The sequence below is a fragment of the Chenopodium album genome, chromosome 4, assembly GCF_948465745.1.
Source record: "Chenopodium album chromosome 4, dcCheAlbu1.1, whole genome shotgun sequence".
NCBI lineage: Eukaryota > Viridiplantae > Streptophyta > Magnoliopsida > Caryophyllales > Amaranthaceae > Chenopodium > Chenopodium album.
This window is the reverse complement of record NC_137837.1, coordinates 5,227,433-5,255,180: the sequence shown is the minus strand read 5'-3', so window position 1 is coordinate 5,255,180 and position 27,748 is coordinate 5,227,433. Positions and strand designations below refer to the sequence as shown.

The window sequence follows — 27,748 nt, the reverse complement described above, 5'->3', positions numbered from 1 at the left end:
GCAGCGGCATTCCGAAGGATAAGGTCTCCAATTTTGAGGGGCCTTGCATGGACCCTTCGGTTGTAGAATTTGCTGATTCTCTGCTTATAAGAAGCCATTCTGTCTCGGGCTGAGTCTCTTACTTCGTCGAGGAAATCGAGAGATTCCTTCATCAGTTGCTCATTCTCAGCTGAGAAGTGGTGCACTCGTAAACTCTCAGAGCCGATTTCCACTGGAAGGACGGCTTCGGCACCATACACCAGTTCAAAGGGTGAATAGCCCGTTGCCTCTTTTTCAATTGTCCGAAGGGACCAAAGGGTTCCTGGGAGCTCCTCCAGCCACTTGGACTTTTGATCTTCCACCCTCTTTTTGAGGGCATTTAGGATCTGTTTATTTGCAGCTTCGGCTTGTCCGTTACTTTGCGGGTGGCATACCGCTGAATATGCCAGTTTGATGCCGAACTGATCTGTATACCGCTTCAGCGGTAAGTTATCGAATTGCCTCCCATGATCGAAGACAAATACTCTCGGGATGCCGAAACGAGTGATGATATTCTGCCAGATAAATTTTCTGACAGTTTGCTCTGTAATGTTCGAGGCTGCTTCGGCCTCGATCCATTTACTGAAGTAGTCAACACCGACTATCAGCCATTTTTTCTGGTACATAGCATCTGGAAATGGTCCCAGTATATCCAGTCCCCATTGGGCAAACGGGAGTGGATTAAGGATCGGCTGAAGATCCCTAGCTGGCTGATGGATAACTGGTGCGAATTTTTGACATTTTTTGCATTTCCGAACCAGCTCCTTGGCATCTGAGATCATGGTGGGCCAGTAATATCCGGCCCTCAATGCCTTGTGGGCTAAGGTCCTTCCCCCGATGTGGTTCCCGCAGATGCCGAGGTGAATCTCCCGTAGGATATAATCTGCATCTGTTGGTCCCACGCATTTCAGCAATGGGGCTGAGAAGGATTTTTTCAGAAGCTCCCCCCTGAAGACGATGAACCTTGAGCTGGTTCTCTTCAGCTTGGAGGCCAAAATTCTATCTTCGGGAATCTCTCCTCGAAGCTTGAAAGCTAGGATGGGGCCCATCCAGCTAGGCTCTAGGTCAGCGCAGCACACTTCAGGTGCTTCGTCGACACTTCTTTCTCGACGCACCTCCACATATACAGATCTGTTCAGCTCAGTGAGAGTTGAACTGGCAAGTTTGGAGAGTGCATCGGCCTGAGTATTCTGACCCCTTGGGATCAGTTGAACCTCAAAGGTTCTCAGCTTTGCAATGACTGATTTGATCTTGGCAAGATAGGCCATCATGGAGGGCTCTTTGGCCTCATAGCTGCCACTGATCTGATACGCAACTAGCTGAGAGTCTGTTTTCAGGCAGACATGCTCGGCTTCCAGGGAGATGCACAGCTCTAGGCCAGCGACTGCTGCCTCATATTCAGCTTCGTTGTTCGAAGCCTTGAAAGAAAATTTTAGTGCATACTCAAAGGATTTGCCTTCGGGAGAGGTTATCACTACCCCTGCCCCTGAACCATTTACGGTGGAGGATCCATCCGTAAACACGGTCCAGACTTTCCTTTCATTATCTAGCGTCTCTTGGTACGAGCATTCGGCCAAGAAATCCGCTAGAGCTTGAGCCTTTATGGCAGCCCTCGGCTGGTAGCTGATGCTGAATTCGGTGAGCTCAAAAGCCCACTTGGCCAGCCTACCAGATTTTTCAACTTTGCCGAGAATTTTTTCCAGCGGCTGATCAGTTAAGACCACTATCTGATGGCAATCAAAATAGGGCCTCAGCTTCCGAGCCGCTACCACTACCGCAAAAGCGACTTTCTCGAGTAGAGGGTAGCGAGTCTCGGCATCCGTCAGGGTGTGACTGACGAAATAGATTGGTTGCTGAATTTTGCTTTCTTCCTTCAGCAGTACTGCACTGATGCTGGCTGGGCTAACAGCCACATACAGATACAAAGTTTCTCCCTCTGCTGGGCTAGCCAGCGTTGGGAGTTGAGCCAGATGCTCCCGAAGCTGCTTGAAGGCTTCTTTTTGCTCTTCCTCCCAAACGAGCTCCTTTGTTTTCGGGAGTTTCAGGGCTTTGAAGAAAGGTAACCCCTTATCCGAAGCTCGGGAAATGAACCTCGAAAGGGCTGCCATTCTTCCGGTGAGCCGCTGAACATCCCGCTTTGTTTTCGGCTCAGGAAGGTCGAGCGCTGCTTTGACTTTGGAGGGATTGGCATCAATCCCCCTCTTGCTGACCATGAACCCAAGGAATTTCCCTGACTTCACGCCGAAGACACACTTCTTCGGATTCAGCTTCATTTGATGCTTTCTTAAGGTGGCGAAGGTTTCAGCCAGGTCCTTAACATGGTCCTCAGATTTTTTGCTTTTGACGATCGAATCGTCAACATAGACTTCCATGTTTCGGCCCTTTTGATCGGCGAAAACTTGATCCACCAGCCTTTGATAGGTTGCCCCCGCATTTTTCAATCCGAAGGGCATCATTTTATAATTGTACACCCCGGCGTTCGTGACGAATGCCGTCTTTGCTCGATCGTCGGGGTGCATGAAGATCTGATGATACCCTGAGAATGCGTCCATGAAACTAAGCAAGGCATGGCCACTTGTCGAGTCGACTAGCTGATCGATCCTCGGCAAGGGATAGAAATCCTTCGGACAAGCCTTATTTAGGTCCGTGAAGTCAACGCACATCCTCCAGGTACCATTGGCCTTCTGAACCATCACCACATTTGCCAGCCATTCTGGATATTGGCAAGGCTCGATGAAGCCTGCCTCCAGCAACTTTTTGACCTCGGCTGCGATGTCTCGGTTCTTATTTGCAGAGTAACTCCGCTTCTTTTGCTTAATTGGTCGACACGTTGGGTCAACGTTAAGCTTATGGGAGATGAGGTTTGGACTTATCCCGGGCATATCAGCTGCCGAGAAAGCAAACACATCTCTGTTGTCCCGAAGGAGCTGAATAAGTTCACAACGGGTGTTCGGATCAAGGTCCATCCCGATTGTTACACATTTCTCAGCGTCTCCTTCGGTCAATTCGACCGTTTCAGTCTGCTGGTCCATGTCCATTGCTGATGGACTGGACTCTTCACAATCTGGCCTGCTGTCTATGTCAGCCGGCGTCCCAAACTTTTTGTTCTTCGGTTGGCTCTCTGAGTCTTTCGGCTCAGATGAAGAGCTAGCCTTTTCCCTTTCTGGCCCTTTTTCTCTGGGCACAGAACCTTGGGCCGAAGCGCTTAGGCCTTTCGGCTTTTTTGTGCTTGGCTCTCTTTCTTTTTCTTTCTCCTCCTCATCCTTGTCGTCGTCATCTGGGCGACTAGTGGATGGCTTGAGGTAGTTGCACCTTCGGGCGTCCTTTTGGCTGCCCTGGATCCTTTCGGGGAAGCCGGCGTCTGAGACGTAAGTCATCAGCTGATGATAAGTTGAGACGACCCCTTGGATCTCGTGAATTATGGGTCTCCCCAAAATCACGTTGTACACTGAAGGAGCGTCAATGACCAAAAATTCAGTCATGACATTCCTGGCTGCTTCATCGCAGCCGATGGTGACAGGAAGTGTCACCTTCCCATCTGGGTAAGTTGAAGCCCCATTGAATCCGGATACCGGGTAGGGTACTGGCGTAAGATGTTTGGGCTTCAGCTTGATTTGATTGTAGGCCTTTCGGAACAGAATGTTTGCTCCGCTGCCACCGTCAACAAGGACTTTGCTGACGTCGTGGTTGGCCACCGTGGCGATGATCACCAACGGATCCTCGTGAGGGAACGTCACCCCCCGGCAGTCGGCGGCTGTGAACGTCATGTTCGGCACCGGCGACTGGGGAGGCTGAATGTCGGCGTTGTTCACCTGGTGGGTCAGAGCCCTAAGGTGTCGCTTGTGTTCCCTCCGAGAGCATATTCCTCCCGAGATAACATTGATCGGAGAGAATTTTCCCTCCGCATTTTTACTGTTCTTCCGGGGGAAGTCGAGGTCTTGCCGAGAGTCCTTTGCTGACTTCTCAGCCTCCTTTTTCTCGCGGTGATCCGCGATGTATTTTTTCAAGTATCCCTTCCGGACCATGTCTTCGATCTGGTCCTTCAGCTGGATACACTCCTCAGTGTTATGTCCCGGAGATTCGTGGAACTCGCACCACTGATTTTTATTTTTTCGCTGATACCACTCTGGGAGTGGTCTCGGCTTTCGGTAACTCTGCTCTTCTTTCGTCACGCTGTAAATTTTGGCGCGTGGAAGAGAGAGCGGAGTGTAAGACTCGTATCTACCTGTGTATGAGGCAGATTTTTCCTTCTTCGGCTCGTTGGCCGAAGATTGTTCCGAGGCCTTGGCCTTTCCCTTTGTCCTCTGGCCTTGGCCTTCAGACAAGGGTGTTTGTTTTTGCTTCCCTCCCCCAGATTGAGGTTGGGTTTTTGTTTTGTTCCACTCTTCGGCTCGGATGAATTTATCCGAGGCATTCAGAGCTTCCTCCAAGGTCTGCGGGGTATGCATGACCATGAAGTCTAGGAACTTCCCATGCTGAAGGTCATTCTGCATTGCAAAAACGGCTAGCCCCTGGTCCAGCTGAGAGACGCTGGATGACTCGTTGCTGAAACGGGTCAGGTAGTCTCGGAGGCTTTCGGTCTCCCCCTGTTGCAGACCCATGAGTTCTGCAGTAGTCTTCTCTCGGCGGTTTGCCGTGGAAAACTTGCTCCTAAATTTGGAGGACAGATCGTCCCACCCTGTTATAGAGCCTTGTTTCACTCCCTTGGAGATCCACGCTTGCGCGACCCCCTTGAGAGTGGTTGGAAAATATTTGCACCAAGTCGCTTCGGACCTGGGGCAAAGATGCATGTGAGCCTCATACGAGGCAATGTGGTCCTTCGGATCCGAAGTCCCATCATATGTGATGTGCGACGGTATTTTAACCGTGGGCACGTGCTCTTCCAGTATCCATTGCTCAAATGGCGAACTGGTGGGTAGCATAACGGCCTTGCCCTTGTTCCTGGCCGAAGGGACCGCGCTCCGCCCTCTTAGAGAGGTAGGAGTGGTTTTCGTCCCTGGCTGGGAAGTTTGGGCTTCGGCTGCAGGGAACGAGAGGCGACTGTGCACGCTCGGTTCCTTGCCGCCGAGTCGGTCGAGAACGCTTCGGCGAACAGTCTCAGGTTGTTCTCGGCGAGCAGATTCTGGCCGAGAAGCTGAGCTGCTGCTCTTGTGCGTTTCTGGTCGAGAGGTTGAGGATCGCGAGAAAAATTGAGGGTTCTTTTTCCTCTCTCTCTCGGTTCTCCAGGTATCCTCTTCCCACTTTTCCAGTTCCCGGAAGGAAGGAGGTTTTCCACCATCATGGTCTAGCTTCCTCCGCTGATGCCGGGTATGCGGAGGAGTTCGATCGCGAGGTGGAGGCATATTTTGTGCCCTCATGGCCTCCATGAGCACTGCCAGCGCTCTCGCCACCTCCTCCGAGCTGGGCCCCGTCAAAGGGGTCCTCGGCTGAGTGTGGGAATGAGAGCGGACGGTCAATGGTTGGCTTTGGGGCACGGAATGAGTCCTATGACCGGACTGATCTCTACTAGACCGAGAGGGACTCGGCCTATGATGAGAGTTGTGAATTACGGGAGAAAGGGAATCCTCCCTGTATGATCCTCCTCCCGAACTGGCACCCTTGGGAGAGTTCCGGTCCGGTGAGGGTGATGGTGTAGGAGTTTTAGGCTTTTCGCCTGCTCCTTGACGGAGGCTTTTGCTCTTGCGGTTCTTAGCCATTGCCACTAAGATGATTGCAAGATGATTTTGATTAGAAATTTGGATTAAAGATTTTTGAAAGTCTTCCCCACAGACGGCGCCAAATTGTTTCGGGTGAAAACAATGGGGCCTTGCCGAAGGCCCGCTGAAGTGGTGAAGACTGGATTCGGTCCAAGGGATGTTGGGCCGAAGGTTTCCTGCACAGCAAACACACGTAAACTAGCCTCGGGGGTGTTGCCGAGGAAGGCCCCTCCGATGCTAAAGTCAGTACAATGTGTAGAGAGAGAAAGCTATGCAAGAGAATTAATTGCTTGAGGCTTTGTGTGTATGGCTACAAATGAATGAATTGAAGGCTTTTATACCTTAGCACATATGGAGAATGTGGGCCGTGGCCCAATTGACATGTCTGGTGGACTGACCTTGACTGTAACATAATTGGAGAGATGAACCTTGACCTTGGGCTTGTAATTGGATCATTTATTGACTAGGCCCAATTGGAATGAATTGGACCCAAACAATATGTATAAGTGCATAACTACATTCTTAATGTTCCATTTACATTATTCTTATAAAAATGTTGTTTTCTCAAATTATTTCGATCATATTTTAACGCGAAGGTTAACAAAAAATTATGAAGAAAGAACCCCTAGTTGCCAAAAGTGGTAATCCAAAATCTAGCTAGCACCATCAAAACATAATATGAACAAAATATATTCTTAATAAAGCAAGAATAAAAGTTAATAGGGGGGCATATCTTCATTTTTCTTTCAAGTATAATAACATGCAAGTACAAACAACTTGAATATGGTAAGATCTGTACATTTTATAAACAACTCTTAAAGTATGTAAATATTGGTACTTGTAATACTTAGTATATATATGTTTCTAATTTTGTTGGGAGAATCTTAATTACTTTGCTTTCAATTAGTAAAGAGCATCAACATGTTAGGAACAAATGAGGCTTCTTAATGCATAAAGTGAAAAAAACACTGCTACACAAACATTAAGAATTCAAGAATTCAACTTAACTATTCCTCTGCTATACCTATAAATACATCCCATTCAAATGAGTTAGTCAAAACATACAAACTCAAGATATTTACATTGAATAAGCGAAGAAATTATTCTTAGCAAGCTCTACTTAAGCATACTCAATGGCAAGCAACGTGTTGACGGCATGTTCTGCTTCAACTTTAGTGTCAATCAACAGGGCAGCCTCTGTCCGTGGCTCGGTACCAGCTGGGTTGGGCTCACCTTCTGTGGTGTCCTCAACACCGTCATTGAAGACCCCTTCTTCGAGGTCTTCCTTGGTGGTAAGAGCCCAACAGGGCGGGGTTAGTCCTAAGAGGATTGATCCTATGGCACCTGAACACTTCCACAAAAAGGTTGCCCTACTTGAAACATCCCCTTATGGTAAATCTCCCATTCTTTCTGAAACTAATCTAATAACATGGTGTGCATATTCAATGTTTCCTAGATATATTTCATCGCCTTTCCCATTGCTTGTTGTAGATTTGTTGATCTGATTTGTGATCAAACTTTACAAACGTTGACAAAGAATTTATCGAAATGTATTTATTTTACAGTGCGCACTCCCTGGAACACAACCGAGGATGAAAGCGAGATAAGAATGTGGTTTGACATGCCAGGACTCGGAGCTGAGAACATCAAAGTGGAGGTTGTGGATAACATGCTTGTGATCAGGGGAGATGGCGGTATTGATGCTTTCGGAAACAAGGTATTCAGTCCAAGAGAGACCACACTTCACCTGCCATTCAACTCTTGGAAGGAAGAGATCACCGCTGTGTTTAAGAATGGCGTTCTCTACATAACTGTGCCTAAAATTATAAAGTTTGAGCACAAACTTATCCACATTCCAGTTAGATCTATATAAAGCTCAGCTCACTGAGCCATTACATGTGTAATGTCTTCTGAACTGCATTGAACACTCAATTCGAGCTGGGTATAATTTAAGAGCTTTTCTTCGGAATTGTTCTAGGTAAATAAGAAGCTCTACTTTTAAATCTGCTTTCTATGTATGTTTAAAGTTGTATGACGACTTGGTTGTTATATGATTCTATAATAGTGAAACAACTTTTTGTTACAATTAAGTAGTGTACTCCGTATTAAAACTGCCTCATCAATGTATTCCGTTAATAAGCATAATACGCACATACTGCAATTTAACAAAATAGTCTGTAGGCATCCGTAAACAGGTGGACAACCTGCAGTCATGAGATAACATTGTTCTTTCAAGTCTAAGCTATGCAGATTACATTATCCAATAACCCTACGTAAATACAGAATACTAGCCGAAATTACACTAATACCTATTGCCGCAGTCCTAGTCAGCAAAATGTAACAATCCAAAACCAGCATCCAAGAACTATATCGACAAAGCCCAGCCCTCCAGCCCTACGTATTCTCAGTCACAGCCTGATCAATCTCCTCAGCATGCTCACGAAGCACCTTCCACTACAGGATCCAATGAAAAAACAAAGGTCAGTATCTCCAATTGCAAACAAAACACAGCAGAAATAATAATAGTGATTAGTGAAACTAATTGTAGCCAGTTAGCAAAGATACATACCTGATCCATGGTAAGAGAGATACCTGAAATGAGCAATGACTACAGATCAGTAAAAAAATACACAGCTTCATTTAGCTGCAGCAGAAAACATCATACAGAAACGTGACAGAAACCCTTTGCAAGGCATAGTAAATGTTAGGTGGGGACGTGGGGTTGAGAGCGGGGGTCTAAAACAAAGTTATTGAACCCAGCCAAATTCTTTAGGGCAAAGCATACATTAATAAACATTATACTATATTTCAAATAAGAAGCAAGTCTCCATTAATTCTTTTTCCTAGGTGCTTTAAAGAGTTTAAACAAGTTTTCCTGCATCACTGCATGTGTGCGTTCACAAACATTCTATTCCATACAATATTTCATTGGAAATGACTTAATATACAGATATATGCAAAATAAATACTAGTATAGTTGAATACCATATTGTGCTAAGCATGATATGGGAAGTAGATGCTAGATGCAATGTAGACAAATCAGATGATAGCAAATACTGTACTCCGTAGTTGATTTTCAAGTAATATGGACAAGGTCTCAACAAAGTAACAACCTACTCTCACCGCCTAAAATTAATTGCCAAGTTAATAGTACACCTCGGCGGACTAAAGCTCGTATTGCCAATACAATTGTAAACAAGCAAGCTCTAAAACTGAATAAATGATTTTATTCTGTAACAACTTTTTTATTTACAGAAGACAAGATCAGCATAACATCAACAAAAGCAATGCCAAGTGCAAGACCTGACTCATGCAGTCCAGCACTCAAGCGGCTCAAGCCTATACTCCAGAGTTCAGAACAAGTTTCTTATAATGCACAATAAATATAATACTGCAACTACAAGACTAAGCATAACAAATCAGCAATTATAATCTCCTCAATTGGAGCATATTTTCCCCCAGGGAAGGGAGAGAACACCAGTCTAAGCATCTATCATAAAAAAAAAAACAAGTTTAAAGGGGCAAAAGGCAGAGATAAATGGTAACTATTGGCCAAATATTTCAAAATCAGCCAAAAATGACTTGGAGAGCTTGCAGCAACAGCACTTGGATGCTAAATTGCTAACCATTAACCATAAATCAAACTATAAAAGAATCCAATAGAAACATTCTGCTAAAACCATGCTCTTAAATTCATAATACCACATTCCAAATTCCTGCATAAAAAGGGAAGGGGTCTGCAACTATTCCACCAATAAAACAGGCAGTTGATGTAACAACAATATTATGAGCTTGCGACTTTGTCTCCAATCTCTTCATATGCTTGATCCACAATCCACTACCCCTCCCTAATCAACCTCACCTCAATCCACAAAACAACAAATTATAATACAAGTTTAAAGTCCAGGTTCCAATAATGACAGGCAAATCCTATTAATCTATTATAAAGCATTTAGCCGCACCTTCCTCTCATGCATGTGAGGTAAGAGTCTACAGCATGCCACCACTACAAATTCCAGACACCATGAAAACCCGAATGATCTTACTAAGCTAAATATTCAACTATCAAATCACCAGAAAACTACGACATAATTTCTCCTTTACTTAGTACAGGGGATTGCCTTCAAGAACCTAAGTGGGCTAAGTCTTCAAGATGCTAAAAGTCACCAATCTCAGCATAAAAATACACCTATTAATCAAGGAAATAACTAAAGCACTTCCTATAAGTCGAAAACTCGAGGAATTCTAGAGTTTTATTCAACATATCTACAAATCCTCGGTTCAAGAAAGGGTATAATTTACCAGCTCATGAGAAAATCAACAAAAATCGCAAAACCTAGGCAACTAAAAACTGAATTGCAACAACAATAGCACATAATTTACTACTCAAATTCAATGAAAACGCAAAACCTAACCTAAGAAAATCTGGCATGCAATAACAGAACTTCAAAACCACCATATACACTCCACATGAGCAAAAATAATCCAAAAAAAATCTACCAGCTTATAATTCTCTGCAATTTTGCTTAACAACCAAACATAAACCCTAGAAAAAACTCAACTGACAATTTACACCAAAAATACACTAAAAAACCAGCAAAATTACCGAAAATGAATCCAAAAAGTCGCAAATTAAATAAAAATACCTTTGCGACCAGGCATTTGCTTGCCATCCTTGACATAGAACTCACGAATATCAACCATAACTTTCCCCTGCCAACTCCTCACAGAAACCCTCCGATTCTTCGAAATCTAGGGTTTAAGTTCAACAATCATTCAAAATCAATTAAAAACCGAACCAAACAAATAATCAACTCCAAATTCAATCATAAGAAGGAGAAAAAACAACCTCGCAAACAACAATTCCATCTTCGTCGTCATTGGATTTAGCAGACTTCTTAGGAGGAGCGTTTCCGTCGGAATCGGCGTCGGAGGCGTGGTTATCATCGCCTTTTCGCTTGAATTTCCCCGACATTTCGACGTCGTGGTGGAAGTTGCGACGGCTGTGGTGGTGGTGGAGGAGAGGGAGTGAAGCGGTTTTGGAGAATATGAAAAATGGTGTGATGAGAGAGAAAGTGGAGATGTGAGCGGTGAAAATTGGGAGCAGTTTTAAATTTGAAGTTGAAACAAATTTGAGAAATCACATTTTGGGCTTTTCACTTTCCTTTCTTGCCGCCTTTAATTTTATAAAATTACCTTTTTATTTTCATTTTAAATTTTATGAGCTAGAAAAAATATAATACCCATATTTCACTTTTTTTTTTTTTTTTTTTTTTTTACTTTAATGGGTGTACGGATTTTTTGTAAAATTTGTTTGTGAATATAGATACTGAGATAAAATAGAAATGTATGTGATAAGGAGATAAATAGAGATAACTGACAATCTAAAAAGGAAATAAAACATTAGTAGCAAATAATGTATAGCATTCATTTTTGGCAAAAGTTGCAAAAAATTTAAAGTGGAAGTAGTACAAGTACTTGTAGTTAGGCCCTGTTCTCTTCACCTTAAAAAAATAATATTAAGTAAAAATAATTTCAGCTCAGTAAAAATATGTTCATTTCAGTAAAATTAATTTCGGTTCAGTAAAAATAAGTTCAGTTCAATAAAATTCAGTTTTCTTAAAGAAGAATTATAATAGAAAATAAAATTCAGTTGTCTTAAAGAAGAATTATAATAGAAAATCAGTAAAAATAATTTCAGTTCAGTAAAAATAATTTAAGTTCAGTAAAAATAATTTCAGTTCAGTAAAATTAAGTTCAGTTCAGTAAAAATAAGTTCAGTTCAGTAAAAATAATTTCAGTTCAGCAAAATTAAGGTGAATCAAACAGGGCTTTAGTGTCCCCTTGAAAAAAAGAAAGTACGGAGTACTTGTAATTGCAGACATTGTAGTCGGTTAGTCAACCTGTTTTATAACATACGTAGTAATTCGCATTTTTAAAATAATAATATTGCTTACTGACCATTAGCCAATTTTGCAACTGATTTTTTAGAAATGTTAAGTACTTGTATGATATTCTCTTGAAGCCAAAACTACTTAAATCCGACGTATAGGTGAATTTGTGCAGGTAATTTGTGTAGGCAATAGGCCAATCTTTAAGAACTCATTAGAACGATTACTAACTTTACGATTACAAGTGTACAATAACAATAGCAATAATTTTGTGTCAAAAAAAAAAAAACAATAACAATAATTAGTTGAGAATGATGGAACTTCTGAAGTCATAATCAGTTGATCACCTTGATTAGTAGTCTATTGGATTAAGTACTCACTCATCTAGTCAAATAATTATGTTTTTGGACCAAAAGTACCAAGCATTTGAAGGATGTGGGCTGGCCCAAATAGCAATTTTTACAAATGGAGTCTACTAGCCTGAGCCCATTTTGGCTATATTACTCGGACTCGGGTACTCATGTCCGACACGGGTACGTGTCTAAGTGTCCAACTTGGCTATTTTGTGAAAATTTTCTATGATTTTGAACTAATTGGAGTGTCCAAGTGTCGAAAGTCCGACACAGGTACTTGAGGTAAAATGAAGAGTCTGATTATTTTGGTGTTTGTGTTTCAGGAACTAAACCTTAAGGTTTTAGTGTTTTTTCAATTGTTTAATAAACAAACTATAGATTAAAGCTTCAAAAGAGTCACAAGACTCATAATCATAAAGATTACAAGACCACCAAAATTTCCCAGTCAGGACAACTGTAAGGGAGGGGAAATCACAAACCTGCCGTTAGCGAAAAAAAGGGCCAAAACTTTCCCCTGGACTTACACTTCTAACCTAAATTATGCATGGTGTTGTCCTATGGGATATCATTAACCTAAACGATTACTACGAAGATCGCTATTCTTTGAGAATATATGCATTATTCACAGGATGTGCACATCGAATTGGTTGATTGCACGTCAGAGAAGCAGCAGTTCTCGAGTGATCCAATGTGTCTTTGGTGACTTGCGCGTTAGATTTGATAGCTTCATGCTCCTGCTTCAAAAGGAATCTGACTTTCATATTTGTTTTCTCAGGGACCTGCTGCTTCTGCTTAAAAGTTAGTTTCACATTCTTTGGAAATGGACAAGAACTCTTGCTTTGTAGGACAGGCTGCTCTATTAATGCCTTTTTAGGAGCTATCTTTCTGGGACAATAAGGAATGGGATTACTGCTGTTGCTTAAATCAGTAACTTTCCTCTTCTGGCAAGGAATTCGATTGAAATTTCTAGAAACATCATTCACCATGTTTCGAACCTGAACAAAGAAAATAAACAAGTTCAATCTTATCCTTCAATTGTATGAGCTAGATAGATGGATAGATAATCAACAGATGCCAAATCCCACAAACCAACCTTCTTAAATAAATCCCTTAAAAGAACAACTCGAATTTAAAATTTACGAGCAGACAGCAGCTCAGCTTTTAAGGTGTCTTTTTAAGGTTGTGCATTCATCCTAAGGAGTTGTTATGTATTGGCATATAAAATTGACAAGTAATAGTGCATCGACATATTAGTTTCTTGAATATACTTATTAGGCACAGATGAAAAAGCTATAATTTGGCTTTTCTGTTGGCAGTTTAACACCCAGACTTGAGACTTGTATGTATAGGCTATACGATATTGACAAAGCAGCATATTCCAAATATTTAGAACTCACTAATTAAATTTCATACCGTCAAAAACAGCACAAAAACCTTCCAGGATTACAAGTGTACAACATTTACTACTCCGTATCATGCTATTTCTTGTGCTCAACAAGTATTATAAAATTCCAAACTTCTATACCCCAGGGTGTGGTTTCTCAGCAGAAATAAGGATACATATTATCCAAGTATAAGAACCTCCAAATATGGCCAGTAAAAAGCATGAAGCTTACCGGTTTTGTATCAGATATTGCTCTTCTACTTTTTGCTCTGCTCATTGCTTCCGTCAAAGTATGGTGATCCATTACTCCAGGCCATAACCCTACAAGCTGATCAAATAGGGAACATTAAAATACCGTGAAAATACAAAATGCATTTAATTGGAGCGTCACATCGATACCACAAAAATAAAAGATCAACTCTAACTTTCGGTCTGTACAGAATATCCTTCTACGGAGTATCTCTCTACAATCTTTTTTCAATGTCACCAAAGAGAGTGCATTGGTATTTGAATTTTGTGCTCTCATATAGAGCGCAGGAAGCTATTCTGTGAGGTATGCACAACAATTCCTATCTCAGACTAATTGGTACCGAAGGATTTTTGTTTGGTAGCAACACTAGCAAGCCACAGACAGTGATGGGCTCTACACATGAGACATGTATTAACATTTAACAGGTGCTCTGACATTTTTCTAATACCACAGAAACACCACATCAGTTTTACTTGGGTGCCAACACTACTGAACAGCCTCATGCATTTACACCAGAAATACACAAACTCAAAGGAATTAGCATCATAAATCTCTAAGGTAGTCATTTAAAGAAAAAAAATATTCGTACAACATGCATGAAGCAGCAAACAACAAAGATGATACTAACTACATAGTCGTAGGGATGTTCAAATGACTGCAGCCTTATATAAGATTCCTTACGAAATACAAAATAAAAACCAAGTTTATAAATATAAGATATACTAAAATCTTTGATCCACATTGGTACTCACTGAATCTTTCATTGAAGGTTTGTAGGCCGGTGAAATAACATCTTTGATGCCACAATTTTCAGATACTTTGATACTTGCTGAATCTTTCAATGAAGACTTGTAGCCGGGTAAAATGGCATCGAGTCCCCTGTAATCACAACTCTTGTCATTATGCCATTTTTTGGAAGATATTTTATTATGAAACAACATCCCAGATGTAGGGCTGTTTTTCACAGGAACACATCTACCCTCAAAGTTCTGATGCACAATATCAGACGAATCACCTCCAACTTCTACTTTCATTTTCTCAGAAGATATCTTCTGAGTCATCTGCAGGAAATTATGTGTTGTATTCAACGGAAACATAGAAGCATCCTCATAAATTGCATTCAGAGGTGGACACTTGGATCTACTGCAAAGTCTGTCAGGTTTCTTTGAATAGGTCAAGACAGGGGCATCCATCCTAAATTGCAGGTCTTTGGATCGATGATCTTTTACCACAGCAGGTGAACTAGATTGTTTAAAGGTCTCGTCTGACAGATTGCTGGACTTGGAAGCGGCCTTTGCACTCAAGCTCTCCCATCCTGCATGTTTAATTGATGAATGACCATCATTCTTCTTACATTCAATTTTCGTCACTTCTACTCTTCCCTTTCTCGGCTGCATGCAATCTGATGATATGTCTTTATTTCTGAGGACATGAAGAAACATTCTAAGGTCTATGAAGTAGGTTACGTTCACCAACAGTCTTAACAGAATATAAATCTTAAAGAGGACCACGAAAAGTTTAACAGAAAAAATCCGTCAAATAGTCCCCAAAGATTTCTTGTGGCTAGAGGATAAACTTGAGGCACTTGACAGTTGACACTCATCTACATGACATTGTAAGCTCAACTATAAACCATCTCAAACAAAGATAGCAGAAAGATTTTTTTAAAAATTATTAAATGAAGGTATCAATATAGAAGAATTTTTGGGGGTGAACAGGTTTTTCAGAAAAGTTTTTTCAAAATGCAAGCATCAACTATTGACAATCATAATCATAACAGAGAAGAGGGAGGAGTATCATACATATGTTTGGCGCCATTGGCACTTCTATTCCTAATGAAAGAATCCTTGTACAGGCCACCATCATGGTTCCCATCCTGAATCCAGAGAGAAATATGTCTCAAAACCAATATCAAACAAATGGAATATGGTTTCTTGCGCAAATATATAGAACTTGCTTTATCAGAAGCAGTGAACAAGAAAACCCTGCAAGCCATTCTAATTGAACCTACCAATATGAATCTGAATCTTGCATAAGATAAAAAACTTCATGCCACATTGCCACATCACTAATGCCCATAAAAGAGGCCCTAAGTGCCATAAATGAACTCTACAGCATGCATATGGATACCCTTGAACATATCAGGTAGGTCAATAATATGCAAAATTTCCACAATATGCCAGGCTTGCTAAGCTTGGTGCGGGTGCCTGAACAGATACGTGACAATGTGCAGACTTGTAGCAAGTGCATCAGTCACAGGTTCAATATTCAGTCACCTGTAGCAAAACGGAAACTGATACATAGATAATCCAAGTTAAGTAAAACCCTTAATGTTAGATTGAGGGAATAGCCAGCACAATATTCTCAGTTACCACAAATCATCCACATTATTGCAGCTAAAGTTGCAACGATAAAAAACACACGATATACAGCTTCAATGGAGCACCAATGCTTTTTACTACGTATTAGGATTCCCAACATAAGTATCCTTGTTTTTGGTATGGTATTGTAAGGATCTACCAGCTACTGCTGCGCCTCAATAAGACTGCTAGAAAGGATTTACAAACTGCACTCCCTCCATCTAGGTCCGGAATTAATTATCACATTGATAGACCAATTTGACTGAACTACTATCACTCAACTATACTATGCCACAACAAGTCTGCTTAGTAGCTTAAAGTATATATAGACTACTCCCCCACTCCAACAAGTTCGGAATTAATTGTCACGTTGATACGGTAATTTGAACTACTAATACAACAAATAAATTTGAACCTAAGTAGAATTTGAATCCCTACATCAAAATTGAACATTATATTACCCCTATAATCCCAATTGAATTTAATTCTCGCATATCACATGCATGCTAACACAGCAACTACTAATTTCACATCAAATTGATTACAACATAAAGTAAACTCACAACCAACATAAAAAGTTTTTAAAAAAAAAATTGTAATGCAAATTTGCAGAAACAGAACAATTACCATAGCTCTTCTGGTAGTTTCAAGAGCAGTTGAAGGAGGTAAGTGGGGTCCACATTGATCCTTCTCCTTTGCTTTTCTGAGTAACTTCTTCCAAGAAACAATGGTTGTTTCACCATGTTTAAGTTCAATGTAAAATCTCTGTCTCTTGGTTTTCTCTGCTTCAGCAGCCATTGAAGAAATCAAAGATACTCTCAATACTTTCTGGGTTTTTCAGAATTTACAGTAAAATTCATAAGAATTACAAAAAATTAGAACATGTAATTATTTTGAGTTAATTTCTCATTACAAGAAAATGAAAATATTGAGGTTTGGAAGTGAAAAGTCATTGAATTTGGGTTAATTTGGAGGGGTCTGGTAGCAGAACTCCACTTGTTGATAGATTGAAATATGCTGCCACTTGAAAGATGGACATGTGTCTGTTCTTTTAAATTTCCAGTTCTCAAGACCATAGTCCAACTGCTCAAAACTATTTTATATTGGGTCTTGTTCTATGGATATTTCTTGTAAAATTATTTCTTTTAGTTAATTTTCTAATTTTTGTATTAAGATTAATTATATGAATACCATTCCGTATTTCTTTAAAAAGTATAGTATAAGGTTAATAATGTAGACGAAATTATACTCCATAAAATAATTTGTGTTCATTATTATAAGACGGTCTGATGACCTTGCACAAATAATACTACTACCATGTTTGTCCTTAGTCCTTACCCTTTCGGCCTTTCTCCTACTCCCAAAATGTCTCACCTACTAACCTAGGTCAAGTTTACCACCAAGAGATTCTAACCTAGTAAGCCCTTTGTCTTACCTACGAAAATAAAAAGCTTAAGTGGAAAACACTAAAAAGATAAATAAATGCATCGCCAAAGTCTTAGTTGTATACCGAAGTGGCAAAGAGAAAAGTAAACATTATGTAAGTCTTACATATTTGCTATGTTACATGGACTCTTCATTTCACCTCAGATACCCGTGTCGAACCCTCAACACTCGGACATGGGTATGACACTTGGACACTTCACTTTTGGTTCAAAACTATGGATTTTTTTCACAAAATAGCCGAGTTGGACACTTGGACATATACCCATGTCAGACAAGAGTACCCGACTCCATGTAACATAGATATTTTTTACACATAAGATACAGATAAGTTTAATGATATTGTTACACATGTGCAATGAGTCATAAACTCACAATCCTTCATAACATGATGCATCAGACTACAAATCGGAGTACAGATCATCCCTGCTACTGCTGAAAGTGTTGCTCTTCATGGTAGGTAACCTTGAGAGTGCTTCAGTAGAAAGTCTTGATAAGATTAAACGTGCTATATTCTCACCGGAAACTGCACCAGTTTCCATCGCACTAGCCGCACTCTCAAAAGCATTTACATAATACAGATGTGAATCATCCAAAATAAAGGGTGCAAATGCCTCTGGAGCCTCATAGTGAGGATATGCAGCCCAATCTATTTGAATGGTCTCTTTCCTGATGCTGCATTGAAGGCAACAGAAACTAATTATTCCAAGACAAAGATGAAAAAAGATAAAAACTTTTGAAAAAAGTACAAGAGCAAACAAGCCAAATGTACCAAACAGCATATATCCCTTAAAAAACCTATAGCAGAACAGAAGCAAATCACCTTCATACAACGTATTATATATATATATATATATATATATATATATATATATATATATTACATGGTTAGTAATAGCAGTAAAGGAACAAAGTTATGCCACTATGGGTGTCAATCATAGAAGCAAAGACTAACAAATAAGCTTTTTCATTACAAGACTGCAATTGCCACTACAAAAGGTACTTAAACACTCAAATACTGAGTCCTTGCAGTGCAATTGTATAATTTGTGTAGCTATGTTCTGTTAAGGGTAAAAGAATGAAATGAATAAATATTGACCTGAATATTTGATCAAGCAATGCATCATCCACAGGTTTGCGTGAGAACATCTTGTACGTCATATCTTCCCTGCTGTGCTTCTTCAGAACAGATATACATGAAAAAGGAATCTTGGAATCCTCAAGGGTACCAACCAGGTCCGGAATATCACCAACTCTTCCCAGGCCAAAATATGCCTTCATCAAGTGAAAAGATTTTTTTAAAAAACTTCAAATTAATTTTTTTTGGAAAAAAAAAAAAAAGAACCAAAAGAGATAGAATATACCATTTACCAAATAGGGTTCTACAAACAGCTTTGTGCAACAATAATTACAAGTAGAACTAACAAAAGGTGAAACTTACAGGATTCAACAAGCCCCTGATAAAGGTAGTGTGAGTGTGCTGCATCTTTCTATCGGGAATTGATATTGGTGGCTCAATCTTAACTTTTAGTTCATCTAGTGGTGTAGCAAAAACTGTGACTTGACAGACATAACTGTTTCCTTTGGTCGAGTTAAGTTCATAATGAGTTCCAACATGGGAGACAGATTGTATCTCTTCATTTAGATGCAATTTGACATCTGAACTATTAATAAGTCCTGCAGCCATTTGCCAATTGCCACCTTCAACTGCCCACAACCCACCACCTGATCCTGCTAAGGAAACTGCCCCAGCCAATCCACTCATGCGGGTACTTTGACCGTAATTGATCCGTGTGATAACCTGCAAATTATTTAATCAGCCAAGTAGCTTCTATGAGACTAACATAAAAAATGTTCTGAATACTTTCAAGTTTCAACAATAACAATCAAGCTAAGCTTGGTTCATCATAAGCTCTCACATCATTATTTCTTAATTTCACTTTGAATGTTGATTGTACAAGAATGTCCACTTTATAAATATTGTCCTGAAAATATTGTACACAAAGCGCTGTTTCCCTGTTTCACAATCATTTCTTAAATTGTCACCAATATAAAAAAAAGAAGTACCATACAACAGCATTACCTGCCTCCAAATAGAGGAAGGATGTTTTCATGTAGATATCTAGTCAGACAAATGTATAGGGGCTTGCTCAATATATTGACTTATTAAGCAGACAATATGTCGAGTTTCCACTATCCAGAAGTATAAGCTAAAGCCTATACCAATTGAGGCACAGTGAAGCAAAAAAACTGATGGTGAGGGAAGCAGATGAACAAGAAATGATCGGCTAAAAGTTAATCATTAACAGATTAAACAAAATTGGACAGATTTCATTACATGCTTGTTTTTTTTTAAAAAAAAAAATAAATAAATACAAGCATTAGTAAAGTAAAAAAGTGTCCTGAAATTTATTTGTAAGTAGTTGTTAGCAATCCTTACCGTGACAAGCTCATTAATAAGTACAGGAGAGAGGTTTGCATCGATTAATTCCTCCTCCAATGTTCGGCTGGTGAGATTATATAAACCTGACCATTTGAGCATTTCCTCCACACCACTAAAGACAGGCCTTGTATCAAAACCCTCATAGAACTTCAAGAAATTATCTAGCATACTCTGCAATAAAACCGAAATACTTAGTAGTGATGTATCCATCACCAGATGTACACCCCATCACCTCGAAGACAAAAAGTTCAAATCAAAAGCTATTTAAAAGAATGAGAAAAGATTAGGGCTAATTTCAAAAGATAGGAACCATATCCCAACTCTCAAGTGAGCAGTCATCAAACTACAATGAAACTAGCCCACTCAACCTACTTTTAACAAAAAATTGCAATGATGCCTAACACAAATCGTCTTCATTAAATACAATTTTGTAAACTTAGCATACTGCATAAAACATATACTCATATCAGCCCATGAACTATGCAAACCTTCCAATGTGTTGGATGAGAGGATCTCAAAGGAAGAGGAGGAAGAGTGATGGATCCACTTTCCTTTATTCAGAACTTCAGATACTAATTGGCAGAAGGTAAACGGTCAAATGGAGAGTGATGGATCCACTTTTCTTTGATCAGATACGAATTGGCAGAAGGAAAATGGTTAATGGAGGAGTCCAATTTCCACTTATGTAGAACATATACTTATAATGTCGGAAATTTTTGGAGGGAAATTTAAAATCTGTCTCACTTTTTCCCTTTGCACTTGCACCCCTTCCCAGTTCCCTCCACCATTATTGCTATCCAAAGTTCCAAACACAATTTTAGTGAACTATATCCCCAAATTCAGGATACTTAGCTCCCAATTAACTGTGTAAACAATAATGCAATGTATACATGATTTTGCGCTAATTATGAGTTTTTTAATAGAAGTCGAGAAGGAAATTCATTCCCATTCAAGCTATTCTTTCTTTGATTAGAAACTCATTTGTATGAACAAAGCAAAAATACATATATATGGCTATATAAATCACAAAATCAGAATACTTCTTTGTTGATTTTTATATAACTACCTAATTAATTAACATCCCATAAACTATATATTCACAAAAGAAGTACATTTCATTAGCTAGCAAGCAATAAAATAAGTAAATCAACATTTATCCAACAAATGATAACCAAATTCCAAGTTCTACACTTACACGACTCACATTAAAAATTCAAAGTTTATGTTTCAAGTACCCGTGTTAAATCCTAGACACTCTCTCGTGAGTACGTGACACTTCAAAATTTAAGGCTTGGACACATACTCGTATCTAACAACAAACTCGGCCCCGATTAATTAAAAAAAAAAAAAAAAAACTCTTATCTAATTTTAGAAAAGAAAGTAAATTACCTCAACATAATTCTGCATTCTGAACAACGAAAATCCATAACGCCACAAAAGCTTAAACGAATTAAGCCACGAAACAACCTTATTAACAATCGAAAACCCAGAATTCGAACTCCACGTCGTAAACACAAACTTCCCCCCATCCCAAATCCCTAAAGAATCACAATCATCATCTTCAGAAACCTTCTTTTTCAACTGAAGAAACTCAGTAAATTTCGAGGCATGGTAATTCTTAGGGTGGAGAATCGAGGCACCAGCTTCGAAGGTATTGTTAGCAATTGTGATCGTAGCCATACGACCTCCGACGATGGAGTTTTTCTCGAAGACATGAATGGCGGCGATTGGGGAGGGTTCCGGCGAGTATTTCCGGAGGAAATGGGAGACTGATGCCCCGGAGATTCCGCTTCCGATGATGCAAACGGTGGCCGGAGATGGCGGAGAGGAGAGAGATTGAGAGGAAAGAAGGAGAAGGAAGAGAAGATATGGGAGAAGTTGTGGTGGTTTCATGGTGGACTAGAATGTTCAAAGTTGGTTATTTTGGAGGGTGTAATAAATAATTTAGCAAGTTTTGATTAAGAAATGGAAGATTAGATCTTAGATCTTGAGGTTAGATTAAGTGTTAATTAATGATTGTGACTAGGAAGTCAAGATACGCTCGATTGCTTGTGAAAAGCACGGACACACCATTCAATATACATGATGCACATGAATTGCATTATGCAATACCACACGCCCACGTGCACACCAATGACTTTGCGAGGAGGAAGTCAAGTCAATTTGAGGCAATTCTTTTTTACTCTGTAATATGTTAGTGTGGAAAAACAATTGTAACCATTTTTGTGATATTTAGGTAGTATTTTCTTCAATTTTTTAACCGCGAGACTTAAAATGTTACTATGTATACTATTTGTTGTTGCATAATGATTCAAGATATAAACACTCATTGTGTGTTTGTAAGCATGAAATTCAAAGTGTTATACGAAGTAAGTCTTATAACTACATATACTAATGGTCACATTTTTTGCACATTTAAGGCAGGCAGTAAATGGCTAAATGTTCATTCCTATGATAATGATTAATGAAAATTTGAGTTTCGTTCCCTTGATATTGAAACTAAGTTTGAATGACTTTGACAGTAGTTCTATTAATATTATGCCATGAAAGGCTCTCCTAACAATGGAAGCAAATGTACGTTATCAGACAGACAACAACAAAATAACATACTAGTCTTAAAGACTATGCTAATTACCAAAGCAATATTAACCATGTTTATGTATACATTTTTCATGAACTTTTTTGAACACTACCTCAACTTTTACGCAATTAAGTAAAAAATCAAACTCTATTTTGAAGGTTCTTTATGGCCAATAAAGTATCGTGAGAAGAAGATTAGTATCCGTATGGCTGCCGAGAGCTTCAAAGCATCCAAACTTTTATGTTGAGCAAAACCAATGGCTGTGAGCTTATTTTCTGTACAAAGTCTTCAATGCATTCTATGAAGGATTTCTCCTGCAGATAGATGAAGAAAAGGAAACATTAGTAAATTGATCTTGCTAATAGCGTGGAAGAAAAGCAATACCAATAAGGCAATAACAGATGAAGTCGTAATTGTAGCATCAAGCAACAAAACTATACATGGTGGTAGGGCAGTCATACAGATGAATCACATATACAAGGAGTCAGGGGCCAAGCAAAGTGACAGAGTGAGCAAGTTGACACGGTACTATGGCTGTATGAAATACCCTGAAAACTGAGAACCCCAAACTGAAACAAATAACCGAACCAAATATTTTGGTATTCAGTATGGTTTTAGTTCCTGGTTCAGGTTTCAGCTGTTACTGTTCCGTAACTTTGGGGTACTCAAAGACCCTAAACTGAACAATTCATACACTAAGATGCACAACCCTAATGTTGTTATAGGCCTATACTCTTATAGCATTGATGTGTCCCCTAATACATGCAGCATTGCAGCAAGCTGCATGAAGGGTGCCCATCAACGGATCAACCAATACTTTCACAAAATCAATACTTTGGTCCATAGAACCAAGTTGCTTTGTTGGCCAGGGCTCCTGTTTATGGTTTACCTAATAACTTTTGTTTCATTATTCTTGATATTGTCACTGCATCCCCATCTGATTTTAGGACAGTGTCCCGTATCCTAATTTTGTGTTATGGCGAGGATATGTTGATGCGTACTGCATCCAATACGTACACCCAAGTCTAGTTGATAGATTCTAAATTATGATTGATTTGGTAAAGAAGTCCAAGCACCACATTGCACCCCCTCCTCTTTTGTTCGAATGCTTTGACATATAATTCAGTGACCAATCTTAATTTATGAAGACTTGAAAAGTCAAAAGGCAATACTAAGATATGTACCAGATCAAACACTGCATCATATTTCCTATCGTCCTTGTTATAAAACATGCTAACTGGCGTCCCCTCTCTATTCTTCTCCCTTCACCGTTCTTTTGGAAAATATCACAGAAACAGGGGAACCATAATGATCTAATCACCTTCCTTCAGCATATGCTAAATTAAATGTTCACAAGTGGAAATGGAATGGCAACTGCAGTGCTTCTAATGCAACTTACCCCAAGTCTTTGTTTCTACAAGAAAACTTCATGTTCTTCGGTTTTGAGTTAGGGTGAAATACTTGGTATATTTACTTACCTGTCAAGAAATGTCGGAAACTCAATTATTGACAATGGAAATGGTGGGCTATATCTATCTTTTAAAAGAAAGCGATGTGTGTAAAGTAAAGGCATACACTTTCCACTATGTCAAACAGGGTTGCTAACCTACTCTAATACACTCAAATAAATTCATTAGATGTATTGACCATACATATTGCTTCAAACCACCTAAACAAAGTTCAATACTCAGGCACCAGAATCTTGTAAATTAACAACGCCGTTCATTACATACTGCCCACGTGTAATATCATCAACGACCCCTATACCAGACCACCAACTTCCCTGCATCTTACTTCTGGCTGATTATTCTCTTACTCTTGTCACTACAAGATGGTAATAATGGCTCCTATGTACAAGCCTAAAACAAGAACATTTACTAGGAGCTACACGTGATAACATTAATTTCGAGGTCAATTGAATGATACAACAATGGACAAAAAATGTATAAATCCAACACCCACAGTGCATAGATTATATCTCTAATAGCTCACAGATCAACTCTTCTTTTGCATATAGACAGCTCAACTTGAGGAGTCCTTTGTGGATCTCCTAAATTGATTTCGCCTCTTTCACATAAATTACACAGTAGATTCTTTTACAATAACCAAATGAGCCATAGATAAACAAATAAAGGAAAGTTAAACATCCACTTGAACAGAAGTCATTAGAAAATAACTTTACCAATAAAGATAGTTACAAGTACACATAATTAGGTTCTACTAGTATTTGCAAGAGCAAGGTGTTTAAAGTATACAGAGTAAATTTCTGTTTCTAAAAGAAGAGCAGCTAGAGGTCTATTGTAATTTGTAAAGCATATCATATGCAGTAACAACATAAAATTATCTAAGTGGCATACCTTGGTGAAGTTACAGAAGTTGTCATGTTGGCAAAGCCTGCAAACACATTTGAGTAGGACTTTGTTAAATAAGAAAAGTTGGTGATAGGCGGAAGAGCAGGTACTCTCTCGCCTTTCTTTAAAAGCTCTTCCAAATCAAGCCTCTGCAATGTCAAAATAGCCCTGGATTCTTTCCACAGAAATGCAAGCATTCCATCTTGGAGAACAAAAAGTGAACCAGGCTTTGCGCCAGGATATCTAAAACCATAACCATTAGCAATACCATCACCAGAAAAAGATTGCTTAACGGTAAGAGGCAGGGCATCTGCACCAGAATCCCAAGGGAATGGCTCATCTGAAGGTTCATTTACATTAACAATGAACATAGCTGAACCATTTGGATGCAGAACATAATGGGTGCCTTCTAATATTTTGGTAGCAATAAGTAGTTTTTCCCCTGGTGACTCTTCATAGTAAGAAAGAACAAGAAAGAATAAAGCCTTTCCAGGTTTGTCTTCAGTAGGCTTTCCTGGAGGCCAGCCAAAAGTTCCTCCCCACAAACCAGCATACTCTTGACCAACTGTAGGTACTCGAATAGGCAATTTGTACAAAGCAAATCGACTATCATGCATATTTGGCCATGCTCGGTATGAAGACAACTTCATGGTTGACGCATGTAATGTCAGTCCTATTGTATCTCCTGAACTCAGGAAATCGTGAAGTTGAGCATGCTTATTTTCGCTGCTGGTAGAGCTATTCTTCCTAACTCCGCGGTTACTGTTCAATGAGCTTGATTTCCTAAGCATCTGTCGAGTATAGTCTCTGACATAGTCGCCAAGTGTTTTCTTCTTTGCACACTGAGTGCGAGTATCGTCTCGACTAAGAGAATTACGAAAGCCACTTGAACGATCAAGAGTCTTCTTAATTTCACTCAAATCTATCTGATTAGGAAGACTAGGTAGTCCATGATTATCAATCCCATCAATGTTGTCCTCTCCATGCCCATGCATTTTAATTAGCATTGCTCGACGTTCAATTAAGTGCACTATGTCTATGGGAAAGCTATCTCCATCACTCCTCAAACATGGAAACAGCAGTGCAGAAGCTGATCCAGGAGCTCGCATGCGGACTTGGCTGGTAACAATTTCAAGTAATTTCCTCCTGTCTCCAAATGACAACTTGCTGAAAGGCACTGTTAGCACACTTGGTTCAGCAAACCTCTGTGACTTTGAAATCCTACCGTCTGATCTACAAGCCTTCCTACTTGATTCCCCATCCGAATGGTTATCAAAGCTCTCACTGCGCACCAAGTTACCCCTCTTTTTCCCTTTTATAGGCTCAACTTCAAGCAACAACACATTACAAGTCTTCTCAACCGACTTAACTGAACCAGGGTAAATATAATCACGGTCCTTATCTCTTCCATGTAACATAAACACGGTTCCCCCACTATCATCACAGATCACCTCAAAGACAGGCGCCCAAAGAATAGGACCATCCTCTATACCTAAAGGACCTAGCTCTTGAGGGATAATCCGACAACCAACTACCGAAACAAAACCAGGCATGACATAAACGACATTTCCAAGCTCCGGGTTCTGGTGAACCCAAATTCCAAACAATGGCTTCACACTGATCAGAAACCGGCAAATGGCCTTATACGATAGAACAGCCTTTCGCCACTCAACAAGATCTTTGGGGGATATAATCCCAACCAACTCACACTGAGTGAGCCATATCTTATCTGAGGCTGCAAGGGAATTCAGACTCCTACAACACAGACCAAGATAGCAAATGTCCCTTGGCGAAAGAGACTTTCCAATTATAACAAGTATATCATCAGGCAGATCTACTAGCAAGCTAGAACCACAAGCTCCAGTAGACATAACAGTTTGCTAGTGACTGATACCGAAATCTCGGTATCTAACTACAATCTGATTTCTTTACTCAACAGTCAACAAGCGCCCAAACCTCTATCAAGTATCAATCAACATTCTCAAATCAAATAAATTGCCCAAAAATACAGACTATCACCATTGACCAAGACTATCAACCAACAAATAAGCTGATAATTGTAATACCCATCTAAAATTCCCCAAAAATAGAAAATTTTAACCTAAAATTGAAGCATATTTTTCCCAATTTGGTCAATTCTTGCATCAAAACACCAATTTGGGCAAGCAACAGTAACAGAATGAGCACTAATTAACTAAATAGAGTAACATTTTAAAGAGGGTTTTTTCAATAATCAACCAATCAAATCCAAAACAACAACAAAAATACACAACCAATTCGAAATGAATTTACCTCACAAACTTCAATCTTCATCACCCATTTCTAAAAAGATTGAAACTTTGGCTCAAATCCTTACTCTAATTCATTCAATACACAAAATCTCACAAGTAAAGTAAGAGATTTCATGCACCCATCAACTAAAAACGAACCCCATGAAATCAGGGAAGAACAAAATGTGTGAAGTGAAAGAATGAACCAAAAAAAATTTGCAAGTAAAGTAATCTGTTTTAGACGTTAACTAAATACACTATTCCAAATATAGAAGATAGATAGTCAGCAAAAACTAGCCCACTTCTAGCCTTGGAATGGTCATCCCTCCTTTTCTAGAAATCCTCTCTTTTTCTCTCTCCACTTTTTTTTTTCCCCCCAAGATGGTGTGACTGCTGAGCCAGCCAAAGTTGAATGTTTTTTGAAGCTTGAGCTTGAAGACTAGCTAGGCTAAGTGGGTCCTAGCCAAAGATGGGTCCAGACCATGACACCTATCCTACCATCAAAGGTAGCTAAAGATTCCATATGTCACATTATTGGTTTTGGTCTTGCTTTGCTTTGCTCATTCCAATCATTCTTGGGATGGAATATTTTGTGGAGAGATGGTGAATTCATGTGGGTGTGGGGGCTAATTGGATTATTAATTAAGATTGGAATTTTGATACCGTATCTAATTATGCTTGATTTACTTTTAAAGATTTCAACTTTTA

The 27,748-nt window shown here is 39.5% G+C and overlaps 5 protein-coding genes across 6 annotated transcripts; 1 reads left to right on the top strand and 4 right to left on the bottom strand.

Moving 5' to 3' along the window:
- Positions 1 to 6,787: 6,787 nt before the first annotated feature.
- On the top strand, positions 6,788 to 7,823 carry LOC145628682 (small heat shock protein, chloroplastic-like). Its single transcript, XM_081681050.1, has 2 exons — positions 6,788 to 7,106; positions 7,280 to 7,823. The coding sequence occupies exons 1-2, from the start codon at positions 6,848 to 6,850 to the stop codon at positions 7,585 to 7,587; spliced, it is 567 nt and encodes a 188-aa protein (XP_081537176.1). The 5' UTR covers positions 6,788 to 6,847; the 3' UTR covers positions 7,588 to 7,823.
- Positions 7,824 to 7,870: 47 nt separating this feature from the next.
- LOC145628683 (RNA polymerase II transcriptional coactivator KIWI-like) lies at positions 7,871 to 10,807 on the bottom strand. Its single transcript, XM_081681051.1, has 4 exons — positions 10,564 to 10,807; positions 10,361 to 10,466; positions 8,284 to 8,306; positions 7,871 to 8,168 (listed from the first exon to the last, which is right to left on the bottom strand). Exons 1-4 carry the CDS (start codon positions 10,687 to 10,689, stop codon positions 8,109 to 8,111), a joined length of 315 nt encoding a protein of 104 aa, XP_081537177.1. The 5' UTR covers positions 10,690 to 10,807; the 3' UTR covers positions 7,871 to 8,108.
- Positions 10,808 to 12,380: 1,573 nt separating this feature from the next.
- Positions 12,381 to 16,967, bottom strand: LOC145626431 (uncharacterized). The gene is made up of 5 exons (XM_081678864.1): positions 16,580 to 16,967; positions 15,395 to 15,468; positions 14,345 to 15,014; positions 13,575 to 13,670; positions 12,381 to 12,953 (listed from the first exon to the last, which is right to left on the bottom strand). The coding sequence occupies exons 1-5, from the start codon at positions 16,748 to 16,750 to the stop codon at positions 12,555 to 12,557; spliced, it is 1,410 nt and encodes a 469-aa protein (XP_081534990.1). The 5' UTR covers positions 16,751 to 16,967; the 3' UTR covers positions 12,381 to 12,554.
- A 460-nt stretch (positions 16,968 to 17,427) lies between these two features.
- LOC145626430 (farnesylcysteine lyase-like) lies at positions 17,428 to 21,892 on the bottom strand. The gene is made up of 5 exons (XM_081678863.1): positions 21,228 to 21,892; positions 19,836 to 20,009; positions 18,837 to 19,196; positions 18,495 to 18,670; positions 17,428 to 18,070 (listed from the first exon to the last, which is right to left on the bottom strand). Exons 1-5 carry the CDS (start codon positions 21,729 to 21,731, stop codon positions 17,797 to 17,799), a joined length of 1,488 nt encoding a protein of 495 aa, XP_081534989.1. The 5' UTR covers positions 21,732 to 21,892; the 3' UTR covers positions 17,428 to 17,796.
- A 446-nt stretch (positions 21,893 to 22,338) lies between these two features.
- Positions 22,339 to 27,434, bottom strand: LOC145628680 (F-box protein At5g39450-like). 2 transcript variants are annotated; one of them, XR_014111472.1, is made up of 3 exons: positions 24,777 to 27,434; positions 23,819 to 23,897; positions 22,339 to 22,733 (listed from the first exon to the last, which is right to left on the bottom strand). XR_014111472.1 is itself a non-coding variant. In XM_081681049.1 (2 exons), the coding sequence occupies exons 1-2, from the start codon at positions 26,639 to 26,641 to the stop codon at positions 22,718 to 22,720; spliced, it is 1,881 nt and encodes a 626-aa protein (XP_081537175.1). In that variant the 5' UTR covers positions 26,642 to 27,432; the 3' UTR covers positions 22,339 to 22,717. The 2 variants fall into 2 exon arrangements, 1 of the variants encoding a protein (XP_081537175.1); XM_081681049.1 differs by lacking the exon at positions 23,819 to 23,897 and having other exon boundaries at positions 24,777 to 27,432.
- Positions 27,435 to 27,748: the final 314 nt, after the last annotated feature.

Excerpts from the sequence above, each read along its gene's own strand:
- LOC145628682 (XM_081681050.1), top strand. The coding sequence starts at position 6,848 with ATGGCAAGCAACGTGTTGACGGCATGTTCTGCTTCAACTTTAGTGTCA. Across the intron at positions 7,107-7,279 it reads ACTTGAAACATCCCCTTATG|TGCGCACTCCCTGGAACACA; the intron begins GTAAATCTCCCA and ends TTTATTTTACAG.
- LOC145628683 (XM_081681051.1), bottom strand. The coding sequence starts at position 10,689 with ATGTCGGGGAAATTCAAGCGAAAAGGCGATGATAACCACGCCTCCGAC. Across the intron at positions 8,307-10,360 it reads GCAAATGCCTGGTCGCAAAG|GTATCTCTCTTACCATGGAT; the intron begins GTATTTTTATTT and ends TGCTCATTTCAG. Across the intron at positions 8,169-8,283 it reads TCTCTCTTACCATGGATCAG|TGGAAGGTGCTTCGTGAGCA; the intron begins GTATGTATCTTT and ends TGGATCCTGTAG.
- LOC145626431 (XM_081678864.1), bottom strand. The coding sequence starts at position 16,750 with ATGGCTGCTGAAGCAGAGAAAACCAAGAGACAGAGATTTTACATTGAA. Across the intron at positions 15,015-15,394 it reads GCCAATGGCGCCAAACATAT|AAATAAAGACATATCATCAG; the intron begins GTATGATACTCC and ends TCATGTCCTCAG. Across the intron at positions 12,954-13,574 it reads CAATATCTGATACAAAACCG|GTTCGAAACATGGTGAATGA; the intron begins GTAAGCTTCATG and ends TTCTTTGTTCAG.
- LOC145626430 (XM_081678863.1), bottom strand. The coding sequence starts at position 21,731 with ATGAAACCACCACAACTTCTCCCATATCTTCTCTTCCTTCTCCTTCTT. Across the intron at positions 19,197-19,835 it reads TTATTAATGAGCTTGTCACG|GTTATCACACGGATCAATTA; the intron begins GTAAGGATTGCT and ends AATAATTTGCAG. Across the intron at positions 18,071-18,494 it reads TTGCTTGATCAAATATTCAG|CATCAGGAAAGAGACCATTC; the intron begins GTCAATATTTAT and ends CCTTCAATGCAG.
- LOC145628680 (XM_081681049.1), bottom strand. The coding sequence starts at position 26,641 with ATGTCTACTGGAGCTTGTGGTTCTAGCTTGCTAGTAGATCTGCCTGAT.